Here is a 13,314-nt window from a genome sequence, read left to right as displayed (position 1 = left end):
TGCTAAGAGACCGCCCAGGCAGAGAGAGCTCTCTCCCTCTCACACGCCCAGGCAGGCATGGCCCATCACACGCTGTTCTCGAGAGAAGCAATTACCAGCGTTCAAGGAGGAGGGCTTCCCACCACCCATCCCACACGGTTCCTTCTACACTCACTAGGCGGTTGGGTTGCCCACCTGAGTTTGCTAATTGACTTTCTCCAGATGAAAACTAAGCTTTTCATTCCTTTAGGACAAGAGGTAATTTTGCAAGTTGGGTCAAAGCCTTTGCTGACCTTTGGCTCCTAGCCTCTCACAGAAACTGGAAGGAAGGCTACTCCCTGCTTGAAGACACATTTGAAAGGGTGGGCACCTAGTACTTGAGAAAGACAGAGCTGGGCTGGAAGGTTGGCAGGGGGACTTCTAACTATGAAAAGGCTTACATGCATATCAAATGTTCTAAGAGGAAGGAAAGACAGTCTGTTCCCTTACTTTCAACAGAGAATTGTCTCTTTATTTTTATTTTTCTTTATCGTTGTTCAAGTACAGATTTCTGCTTTTTCTCCCCACCCCTCCCCACCACCCCAGTCCTTCCTGCCCCCTCCCCCATTTCCACCCCCTTGTTATTGTCCATGTGTCCTTTATAATTGTTCCTGTAAACCCTTCCCCCTTTCCCCCATCATCTCCTCCCCGCTCCCCTCTGGTCACTGTCAGCCTGTTCTCAGTTTCAATGTCTTTGGCTATATACTATGTGTGCTTCTTCGTTTTGAGAATTGTCTCTTTAAAAAAGTGTTTACATTAAAAACCACAGTTGTCAATATAAGGCTTTTATAGGAGCAAAGGATCCTATTGATTATAAATAAAAACATTAAGAGAAATAAAGTAACCTCCCTCTTCCTACTCTTTAATTGTTTGTACCTTTCCCATAGCATGTTTAAATGAAAGAGGAGTATTAAAAACAATGTTATGCATATATAGGATACATTATGCCACATCTTGTTTTTTATCATTTCACAAAACATGTATATTATTACTTCTGGTTAGTAGATAAAATAATATTTGACATTTATTGCTCCTTTATATGTTAAGAAATATTCTAAATGCTTTATGGGTATTAATTTATTTAATCTTTATAACAGTTCTGGAAGTAGATACTAGTATCATTGCCATTTTGCAGAGAATTGACTGAAATAAACAGCTAAGTAATTGTCTCAAAATGAGAACTAAGATTAAACTTCATTTTTAAAACTCATGCTATTAATACATTTGTTACATTGACTCATTCATTTTTAATAAGCACACAGAATTTCACAGGATGGTTGTAATTTATTTTGCCAATTCCCCTTTGATGTACAGTTGGGTTATTTCCAGTTATTTGTGATGCCAGCAGTTCTGGAGTACACACATTGAATCTTGTACTCCTATGCACTGGTGCTGAGGCCGGATAGCCAGAAGCTGGGAAAGTTCCTTGGCAAGTGGAGTGGGGAAATGGAGACAGATAGTTAAACAGCTGAGCAATTTACAGCCAAATAATAAATCACATCTTATCTCCCCTAACCAAGGACACTTAGGAGCGAATGGTTTATACATTCTAGACGGCGCTGGAGCCCACCAGCCTCCGTCCGGGTCCTTCTCTGGTGACACTGTTTGAAGGTGAAGCTGACCGGAGAATGACCCTGACCTCTGTGTATGCTCATTTTGATAAATCAGCACATTGAGGGACATACCTGAAAAGCTGATGCATATTCTATTAAGATCCTTCCCTGAGACCTCCCATGAAATTTCCGCCTTTAACAGATGAAAATCCTTAAAACAAAGGACCCAGCACACACTCTCTCTCTCTCTCTCTTCAGCACGCCTGTGCCTTCCCCCCTTCTTTCCTCGGGGATGTGCCTTGGCTTTCTTTCCCCTGAGCTCTGAAGGTTCCCAGGAGACTTGTGACCAGGGCAACAGTGGGCAGTAGCCGCTTATCCTGGGCAAACCCCTGAACCTGCCTCCAAGGGACCCCCTGTAACTTGTTTCCTGAGTCCGTGCAACCCAGCCGGCTCACGCCTTCTGCCTCTGTGACTTTCTATCTAAAGGGCCAACACAGCGGCACCTGGGTTTGACTCTTCCTCCTGTTTCCAGAAGGCCAAGGCAGCTCTGCCAAGGCTCCTTCCGGTTGCAATGCTCTTGCCTCCTCTATCTGACGCCCTTCCTTTGTGTCATTGTCCCCAGCTCTAATAAAGGTGCTCTCAAAATCGCCTGGACTGGCACTGTGAAGTCTTCCCTGCATGAAGTCAGGAACTCACGCATTTCAGACCTGGCCGGGGCAGACCCCGGGGTTCCCATGCAAATTACTGGTTCAAAGATATACGTAGTTTAGCTTTCACTGTCTGTTGCCAGATAAGGTTCTAGAATAGGTTTTCTTCCCCATTATTTCTCAGCATTCCACCATCCCTAGGTTTTGGGGTTGTTTTTTTTTTTTCATATTTAACACCAATTCCATGAACCAAATCATCGTTCTCCACACTTCCGGTGAGCAAGAGCCTTTGCAAATGTTTTGATAAAGCAGCATCTCTCAGCTGTGGGCTATTTTTGCTCCCTAGGACATCTGACAAGGTCCGAGGACAATTTTGTATATCACAACCAGTGGGGGGATTGCTATCGGCATGGGGTTAGTACAGAGACCAAACAATGCTGCTACGCATCCTACAATGCACAGATGGCCCCTCAACACGGCGACTCATCCAGTCTAAAGTATCAATAGCAACAAAGTCAAGAACGCCTGGTTTCAAATCACTTGAATTTTTCTCACCTGGGAATTGGTGGTTTGTGAATATTCCCACTGGTTTGTCTTTTTCACATCATTTGTCAGGATTTGAAAATGAGAGCTATTCATATTTCATCTTGTGATGCGAACACTTATCCAGACCACTGTTTTCTGGTTTTATCTTTTTTTCACATTGCTTTTTGCTATTTAAAAAATGTATTTACCTGCATCCTCCCACTCTTTCATAGTTCCTGTATTTCTATTTCTTGGCTCAGTAAGAACACCCTCCCGACTCAATGTACATATAAACCTTTACTTAGCTGCTACTTTAATTATCTTATTTTACCATGTATTTAGATAATTATTTCATGCCCTGTTCTGTTGTTAAAAACTACGCTGGATGATACCATCATTAAGAGTACTTGCTGGTGGCTTCTTAACTGCCTTTGACATTCCAGCTATGACCTTAGGCAAGTCATTTAACTGTAATTTATGAAACTAAATGGTTTCTGAATGTTCTTAACAGCCAAGCTGGGGAGGATAATAACACACGTATTCATCAACATTGGATTAATGAGCATAAATATGTTAAAAATGTCCTGGGTTTTAGGAAGATGTTCATGTAACTATCTTTTTTACTACAGTTTCTCATCAGCTCCTGCATGTACGGCAGGTACAAAGCACTCGATAAACATTGGTTGAGTTGAATGTGTTAAGAACATTCTTTTCTAGCCTGTGTTGTTGATGAATATATGAATTATATAGAGAGGCTGTCCTCAGCTTTTATTCAAATGGCACTATACCACATAACCTCTAATGTGCTTTTTATAAATGTTTCCCCTAATGAAAGAATTAATATTATTTATTTTTACTCTGTTTATTGCAGACAATGTTGAACAGATTTCTTCTGTTCCCGTATATGTGCAAGTTCTTGATATTAATGATAATGCTCCTGAGTTCTCTGACGACTATAAGACTTATGTTTGTGAAAATGCCGGCTCTGGCCAGGTGAGACTCTAATCAACTCCTGACATATTAATCACATGCTTTCATGCTGTGTGTTCTGTGTAAATTAAATTTCTTTTGAAAAACAGTAACATGTCACACTTTGACAGTGTTTCTATTCAATGTTTTTATATAACCTTTATTATATTTTTCCATTACCATTCAGTCCCCTTATACCCGCCTAGCCCCCTGCACATATCATACCCATGGTCCATATCCATGAGTCCTTTACCCATTTGCTCAGGCTCTCCACCCGCAAACACCCCCAACTAGCTTCCCCCCTCCCGGTAACAGTCACCACACTGTTAGTAGGCACAGACATCTTGTAGCTCATTCTGAATCTCTTATGAAGGGACTGAGACCCATGTTAAGAACTTGTAATGTATGACACTACTCTTCACCATTGCTGTTAATATTAACAAAATTAGTTTTAACAAAGACCAGTTCTGCCCATTTATTTAATAGAGTTTTATATTTACTAATTCCTTATAAGATAGGAATGGTAGACTAAAAGTTGTATCATTCTTTTCAAATACTTGTACAAAAAAAAGACAAAATTAAATACCCACATACAGACATAAACTCAAACACATCATTAAACACAAGTTGTTAATATCATATCTAAATTATAATTAAAAGCAATTTCTGAAAGTATTAAAAGGTAATAACTCAAGAACAATGTGTTTAGGAGTATAAACATGCTCTTAACTTGTATATTCAACTTATTTGAATTTCCAGAATTAATCACAATCTCACTACGTGATCTTGACAGCACGTCTCTTCCTTTTTGACAATAATGAGCAACCTGACTGACACATTCATGTCTTGAAAGAAAATGATTAATTGAGAACGGATTCGTTCATAGCTCATCACTTCACTTTCTTATGATCTAAGATACAGGAGACTGTTTGATGTGGGACATGTTTATTATATTCTTTATGGGTCAAAGGAAATTATGTATATCACTCCTTGGCTATAAATGCACTATTTTCTTAAATCAATTTTAAAATCTCATTACTTTGGCAAATACTTTATTAAGACAATAACTTCATACCAGTTATGTGCTCAATGTAAGCAGGGGCTGTATGTTTTCAGTATATTGTAATGACTGGCATTCAGACAGAGAAGGGAGAAAGAAAGAAGGGGTATAGCAGGAAGGAGGGGAGGGAGACTTTGAGAACATCTAACAAACTTAGCTCAAGGAAACCATCTGGCTATAATAAAATGTATTTATTATATAATATCAAAACACTCTTTTGAACAGGGCAAGTAAAGATATTTTTAACTTGAGAAAATATGTTAGTATCTCTATCAATTTGATAATTATCCTCTGTGATGTCCATAAATGTTTCTAAAACAATTAAAAAAATTAATAGCAATGGTAACAATGATCTTTTTCCTGAAGGGAAAAAAACCCACCTTTTTCTATTTTTTTTCTAGATAATTCAGACCATCAGTGCAGTGGATAGAGATAAATCCATAGAAGACCACTATTTTTCCTTTAATTTATCTGTGGAGGACACACAGAACTCTAGTTTTACACTCATAGATAACCAAGGTAATTCCATTCACTCATGATGGCTTTTGATCTACTCTCCTGGCATGGTGGTTGATTTAAGTGAACTTACAGCATTGCTTTCTATACTGTTACTGCAACATGATAATGTCGAGCTATAAACTGAGAAGTAGAAATGAAAATGGGAAACAAAACCCAAAGTGAACTTCTGAAAATACTACCCACATTTTCTGCTGGATTTCTTGAAATTAGAAGTAATTTTTCAAGTCATGAGTGGCTGTAAGTCCTTGTCTGAATGACTCTGTAATATAATTTCAGTTCTGACACGATGATTCCTTTCATATCATCATGAAAGTCAAGCTTCGATAGATGTCTGGGGAAGAAAGTGATGCATCCTTAACTTGTTGTAGACATGTTAGCCTGATTAATTCAAAGATAATTGGTGTCAATAATTATGCCTATAACTTTATGAAGTTGGTTCAATATTGTTCTTTTTTCCTCATCATTAGATGATTGTGTCACGTTAAGGACAAAATGTTCTAAACATTTCATATGGAGACACAGCATTTCTTTTCCTTCCATAGAAGTGATGAACTTTATAGAGAGCCACTCTGTTCTTTTTTTAATTCAGTAAAATATTTTTATCAACATACAGATTTCTGTTTTAATTTTGCTTTATATCCCCAAAATATGAATCACCATTGGTCTTATTACTCAAGCATCTGTTACCAAATACCTTCACCTGCCCTTCTGGACAACAGAGTTTAGTCTTCAATGTGGGGGACGTCTTTTGTTGGGAGAATAAATACGGTCATGTTGTCTCCCTTTTCTCCTTGTCATATTCCCCAGTGAAAGGACCTCAAATAGACCTAGGATGAAAACCTCTAATATCAACATAAGAAATAAGACATAGCTTAGATTTGTTGGTATCAATACAAAATAAAGTTCTAAGGCAAAATAAAGATATTGAAACAAAGAAAATAATTGATTGTGTTTCATGTTTGTAGTTATAAATAACCTATATATAGGAAAAATATAAATTCTCTCACCTTTTATATCTGTCTAGTAACTAGAATCAAAAGGGTTCTATAGACTCAAGAGCAAGATGGAGAATTGGTTTTAATGAGATGATGTGAGAAAAGCCACAATTAGGCATATGTTTCAAAACACTTTCATTTGTTTGCATTTCATGGTTTGCCTTGTACAATTAGTCTGTTTGCTGCAGGAAATAATTGGGGGGTTGGAGATGCCAAAACCAAGAACAAAAAAGGAGAACAATACTGAGGCATAAGAAATTAAACTAAAAATATTATTTAGGTTATTGCTGTACTATTGCCTCTACTACATATGCCTGGTAAGGATTTCTGATATGGTGTTGAAAAAATTATGTACATGAATTTTTGTTTTAGATAACACAGCTGTAATTTTGACTAATAGAACTGGTTTTAGCCTCCAAGAAGAGCCTGTTTTCTACATATCCATCTTAATTGCTGACAATGGACTCCCGTCACTTACAAGTACTAACACCCTTACCATCCATGTTTGTGACTGTGGTGACGATGGCAGTGTGAAGACCTGCAGTGACAAAGACTTCTCCACGAGATTCAGGACAGAGATTGCTATTGTTGTTGCTATTCTGATATGCATGGTGATAATATGTGGTAAGTAGTGTTGAACCACACGTCTCCTTTTATCAAAAGTAGTGTGATAATTACGGAACATACATGATTTCATTATAGCAGTATAGTGTGGCTGTGTGTGTGTGTGTGTGTGTGTGTGTGTTTAAAAGTCCTCTTCTGAATGTACAACATTACAATTCTTAAATTAAGTGGAGTAAATTTAACAAATAGTGACTCTACTCTTCAAGCTGAAAATCAACAGTAACAAATCAATGAATAGTTTTAAAGCTTTTAGAAAAAAATGCCTGTTGCCTATTTTGTAGTCAGTAAATATTAACTTGGAATATAAGTCTGCTACAGAATTTCCGTCACTGGGAACTACTGAGCTTTTCCATTATGCTTAACTTTTATTAACCTGTATCTTTGATTCTGAACGGACAAGTGCATGTGTATTGAAAAATGTTCCCGTATCCTGCTTTGTTCTATTTCCAGTATAGAAGAGAAAAACAAAATTTTAGGTTTTAAATTGATCATCATCAAAAAACATCTCATTGTAATTTTATGATATTTTTCTACTCCAAATCACCAACTAGAAAGTGTGTTGTATTCCCTATGTCATTCTGGAAGCCCCTTTTGTAAGTTTTCAACAGCAAATACATTTGAGTCTTAAAATCATAAAATCTAAGCTTATGTCTTGAGCTTATAACAGCGGCGAATATTGTAAAGTGTATCATAAATAACATGTCATGTTGTTTCATGTTATATTAATTGTATTATATTGCATTAATATTTTGATGTGCTTTCTTTGCCAGGGCTCATTCTTTTGACCCTCGGCCTAAAACAGCGAAGAAAACAGACTCTGTTTCCGGAGAAAGGTGAAGATTTCAGAGAGAATATCTTCAGATACGACGACGAAGGGGGAGGGGAAGATGACACGGAGGCCTTTGACATTGGGGAGCTGAAGAGCGGCGCGATCCTGAGGGAACGGAAGCCACGCAAGACCCCGGCCGGCGAGCTGGGCAGCCTGTACAGGCAGTCCCTGCAGGTCGGCCCCGATAACGCCATCATTCGGGAATTCATTCTGGAAAAGCTCCGAGAAGCGAACACAGACCCCTGCGCCCCTCCTTTTGACTCCCTCCAGACCTATGCGTTTGAGGGGACAGGCTCCTTAGCGGAGTCACTGAGCTCTTTAGGATCAGCGAGCTCCGATCAGGATGACAATTATGATTACCTTCACGAACTGGGACCTCGCTTTAAAAGATTAGCGTGCATGTTTGGTTCGACTATGCAGTCAGATAATTAGGGCTGGGGCGCGGGTGTTGGAAGGCTGGGCGAAAACCGTGAAGGGCTTAGGCAGAGAAAGGAATCAGACGCAGACAGCACAACGGCGATTGCCAAGAGGAAAGAGGGGGTGAGTGGAAAAAGATGGAAGAGGACAAAAGGGGATACACGGTGACAGAAGAGAGAGACTTTGGGTGGTGAGCGCACCATGCAGTGTGCAGATGATATATTATAGAGCTGTATGCTCGAAACCTGTACAGTTTTATTAATCAAAGTCACCCCAATAAATTCAATTAAAATAAAAACGTTAAAAATGCTGGTATGTTTGCGGGCAAACTGGTAGTCTCTTGGTAAAGAGTTGTATGCTCCAGTTCTTGGGGGGGGAACCTGATCTATAGTGTTTTCTGATTTCCCTAGAGGAAATGCCCATGGTTATTTCAAGCCAGCCACGTGCTGTCCGGGCACCTCTGGCCCACCGCTGACTTACTCTCCTAACACTGTTTTCAGTACCACCCAGTACAAGTTATCAACGCTTCCGAATGTTTAAGGTGGGAAAGGCACTGAGCCTAGAGTATTTTAATAGTATTTCATTTATGCATTTATTAAATCTTACCAAATAAGAGTAAAGTGTATAAGTGGGTTAAATTCCTGATGCTATACAGAGATAAAAAAAAAACCTAGGAGAGCCTGGATAATCACATAAAACTTGAAAAAAACCCTATTTGTTTACATAAATAACAAGTCACTACTAGGAGTCTATGATTTATTCTAATTTTACACTTTTAAATCTTTGCCAGAGCCACATTTTAAAACTGATTTTAAATTTAGACTGCTAATTAATATATGTGAATTAAACAGATATAGTATAAATTTATATTAATTTTGATAGTATAGCTTTGTATAAAGAAGGGGAATGCATATGTTTAGGAGTTTTTCTCAAATTGTGTTCATATGTAACCAATACATCTTTATCATGTCATAATGCAATGACAAAATATTTATTCATTGTTACGTTACACATCACGAAAAGGGTGGGGAATGTGAAACATTTGAAGTGAAATCTTACCTACTAGGATGATAGAGGTCAATGGAGGAGGAATGTACTCACACTTGAATTAACATTCCTTCTAAGTATTATGATCAACTGCACTGAAGCCTGCCACACACAGGAAAAAAAAACATGGTAAAATTCTCAGCTTTTCCTTTTCTCTTATGATTTAAACTATAACTTTTGCTTCACAGTCTTTTTTATTATGGAATAATAATTAGGTGCAGTAGTAACTTTTATTGTAACTCTGTGAAGGATTAATGCTAAACTGCTGGACATAAAGCTTTACGGTAATATTAGATAATAAGGCGAGACACTTTAATTTTTATCAACTTTTTAAGAATGGCCCTTATTAGTCTACACCAATCCAGGTGGAATTGAAAACCCGTAGTTTTATACAGAAAGAAAGTAGTGAGTGCAATTGTCAGGTAGCAGCTAGCAATGAGCGGCCGGAGGGGAAGTAAAGCAGGCCCCACCCAGTGCAAGCTAATGAAGAACTGAACGCAGGAGGCTGGGAACGGAGACACGCCTCTCACCTGCTGACCCAGCAGTCCTGAGCCCCTGGGCTAACGGAGACTGCCAGGCATTCCGAACACTCAGCACGAGGGGAGCCCTTGAAGTCCTGTGTGTACCGTCTCCACCAGCTGGGAAAGCAAGCCTTGGAGGCTGTGTATTAATCCCAAGGTCTGGAGGAGGGAGGAGGAAGGGGGACCTAGAAACCAACTAAGGTATATAAGCCCTGAACCCCAATAGCCGGGCTCAAGTGTATAGAACAAACTTACTAACGACTTTATTTCTGTGTACATGGGGCATTCCGAATAATTGGGTGCCCACCTGTAGTTTCATGCTCAAGTGTATTTTATAAATAAACTTGTTAACTCATTTCCACTATGCGAGCTGTCTCTCCCCTGAATTCTCTTGTGAGCAAGGCAAGACCCAAGGAGGGGTAGCCCCCTGACTCCAGCCTCACAGGCAACACAGTAACCTAAAAATGGATTTTTCTTTTCATTTTATATGAATAATATGTGAAACTTGAACTCCACCAAGTTGGGCATATATGGTTAAATAAAATATTTTTGAATAATTTTGAGCTAAAGATACAGTCATTGAATGGCTATGATAGTTTTTTCCCTGTACTTTGAAATGTCCATATCCACACCACGCAGTAAAAGTTTTTTCATTAGCATCAGTCAGGTACCACTATGTGGGTGACACAGATGTCATCACTTCACAAAAGCCTGAGGAAATCAGACTCGAAATACCACAATTTAGGATGACATTAAAAGTAGACGAAAGTAAGAAGATATCATTATGTACTTAGGGAAGATTAAGAATATTTAAAATAATTTTAAAAGAGTGAAAACTTGCAAACAAACTAGAAATTTTTGTGTTCAGATGACATTTATATTTCTACTATATTAACATAAAAGTGGAAAGAGTATAGTTAGGAAATTTTTTTATAAATTAGTTCTGGAGGGATTTTCCCCTATATTTGAAAGATAATGCAATATAATTATGATTGAAAAACTGGAAATTATGATAAACAACAGATGACGCAATCCATGGAAAAATACATGAGAAAAAAAGAAGAAGGAGTTCTGGGGATGCCCACGACTTTGTCATAGATGAAAGCCTTATAAACCACTTTTCAATCTGGATGAGCACCTTCTAAAAAGGCACACTGATCTAATGTATGTACCAACTGGGTTTTATGTTTGTGTCCACTGGCCTTAAGTAGATGTGTTAAATTCTGGTTTAGTTAATGATAGGATTGTCACCCATAGGATACACAGAAAAGCACACCTGGTTGCGTAAACTGTTTTCTGGTCTAAAAAGAGTTTTTTTGAGTTGCATCAAAAATGCTATCTGAGTCTATTAAAGAAGCTGTAATATCCTATAAATTGTACTTAGCAGTATTTGAATACCTATTTTAACTTTTTCCTAGTCATGGTTGTTGCAAGAAGACAGTTAGCTGTATCCTAAGGTAAGGACATAGCATTACTGCTGTGGCTAGTGTGGCTCAGTGGATTGAGTGCCAGCCTGCAAACCAAAGGGTTGTAGGTTTGATTCCCAGTCAGGGCACATGTAGGGGCGCTCGAGAGGCAACCACACATTGATTTTTCTCTCCATCTCTTTCTCCCTCCCTTCCCGTTTCCCTAAAAATAAAAATAAATTAAAATCTTTTTGAAAAAAAGACATGGCATTAGGATCTCATTCTATTCCATTTTAATAGAGGCTCCTTCAGTGCAGATATTTATGAAAACAGCACAGTTTCAGATTAATGCCCCAAGGGCTTCGATACTTGCCTTCATTAACTCACAGCATTACACATACATCTTAAATTACTGATGGTTGAAATGGGAAAATATTCAGTCCTTTATAAGAATCAAAAAGTTCGCAATAATAGATGTTCACTCAGTATATGAGCTCCAGCCTCACAGAGTGAGTTTGCATTAGTCCACTTTTATCTGAATATCTGGGTACACTTTGTGAAACTGCCTAACCGCTCAGGACCGGAGTCTGTAATCTGTGAAACGAGGCCCAGCACTCTGGGCCTCGTTCAGCACCCCGAGACACAGCACCCCGTTCACGTGAGTGCTGTGAAGAGTCGGTCAGACAGCGCACAGGCACTCCGCGACAAACGTGCGGGCTCCGTGCACACCAGCCTGGTGACCACGCTGAAGGTGTGTTGTCTGCGCGCGCGCAGCCCTTCTCCTCTCCCACTCATAGATCCCAGCAGCTTCACAGCACCTTTGAAATACAGATCGGCGTCCTGACCCGACACGTACGGTCATGCATCATCCTGCCTCAGCTTGTGTCCGAAGTCTCTTAACGCTCCCACGCTCGTCCTGGAGGCCTGGAACATCCTCCTGCAAACACTCCCCCTATTCCACCCCTCACCCCATTCAGGCGGGTGATCACCGTGCCCCGGCGGCTCTTGCTCTGCTTTGCCTTCCATCCTAGCACTTAGCTACCGGGTATTATTACACTATAAATATTTCACTTTTTACTGTCTTTAGCCATTATTACAATGTGAACCTTAAGTGGGCAAGGGATTGTCTGACTTATTTGTTTTTGTCTTAAATTGTTTCTAGCACATAGCAAGTACATGCATTAATGAATCCCAAGTGACATTTATGTACTGGCTTTTGTTGAATATTAGTATGAAATTAATGTATTTTTAAAAAAATACATTGGCATTGGGTAGTGCTTGGGTAAAGATTTTTTAAAATCTTTCTGGGAATTACATGGGTTTGGCATGTTAACTTGTTTGGAGTTATTTATATTCCACTTGGAATTTTAAAAGGCAATCATATTACATTGTTCAGCGAAACAGTTCCTTTGATGATCTCACAGGGGTGAGTCCCCAGGCAGGGTGCCGCGCAGGGAAGTGAGCACGGTAGTCGGCTTCTCATTTCAGAGTGCGACTTGGTAACAAATGCGCTGGCAAGCTAACAGGGTCACACGAAACCTCCTAGGTAGGCTTCATGTTCTTCTGTGCGACATACAAAGGGCATTAAATATCAGCTATACTAAAAGCTGCGAGACGAATGTGAGAGAGAACTGGAGGAGAGGAATATGCAACATTTTACTTTTCCATTTATGTCTGTCCACCTATCATCACATATCCATCCATCCATCCATCCATCTGTCCATCCATCTATCATTTATCTACTCTGAAGGGTTTTCTGGAAGACTAGCCTCTCAACCACAAAGCAGATTTCAGGACCTGCTGGAATTGGTTGCGTCCCACTGTTCTTAGATCTCTGAGGCTGGCAGGCGGGCTGACTGGCCTGAGCCGTCGGGAAGACAGCAAGGGCTGCAGATGCGCGGTGTGTGATTCCTTAGCCTGTGACAGGCAAAGCTGCGTGAGCTTCCCATAGGTTATAAGGGATGGCCACTGTAGAAATTTTGCACAAAAGATAGGAGCTGAGCGGGAGCTTAAATCAGTCATCTAAAGAAGCTGTCACACAGGCTGAGAGACAATAGGAACCTCAGAGGCTTAAACTGTCTCCCAATACCCCATGTGAGTGGACCAGGATAAAGTGCCCACAGTTGGATAGCGGGAGGCTTAACCTCACACAGGACTCTGGCTGCGGAATGGTGATAGCACCAG

The 13,314-nt window shown here is 39.6% G+C and overlaps 1 protein-coding gene across 4 annotated transcripts in view; it reads left to right on the top strand.

Moving 5' to 3' along the window:
* CDH19 (cadherin 19) overlaps positions 1-8,654 on the top strand; it is a 46,996-nt gene extending 38,342 nt beyond the window's left edge. For 2 of the 4 annotated variants that reach the window (XM_045850088.1, XM_045850087.1), the window contains exons 9-12: positions 3,615-3,736; positions 5,174-5,291; positions 6,659-6,910; positions 7,681-8,654. In XM_045850088.1, coding sequence (XP_045706044.1) covers positions 3,615-3,736; positions 5,174-5,291; positions 6,659-6,910; positions 7,681-8,171 — 983 coding nt within the window. In that variant the 3' untranslated portion in view covers positions 8,172-8,654. Of the gene's footprint in view, positions 1-3,614; positions 3,737-5,173; positions 5,292-6,658; positions 6,911-7,680 lie in introns of those variants that run through there. The other 2 variants (XM_045850090.1, XM_045850089.1) reach the window with 2 other exon arrangements.
* Positions 8,655-13,314: the final 4,660 nt, after the last annotated feature.

The sequence above is a fragment of the Phyllostomus hastatus genome, unplaced genomic scaffold (genome assembly GCF_019186645.2).
Source record: "Phyllostomus hastatus isolate PE091 unplaced genomic scaffold, TTU_PhHast_1.1 phas_contig_80, whole genome shotgun sequence".
NCBI classification, from domain to species: Eukaryota; Metazoa; Chordata; class Mammalia; order Chiroptera; family Phyllostomidae; genus Phyllostomus; species Phyllostomus hastatus.
This window is presented reverse-complemented; position numbering and strand designations above follow the sequence as displayed.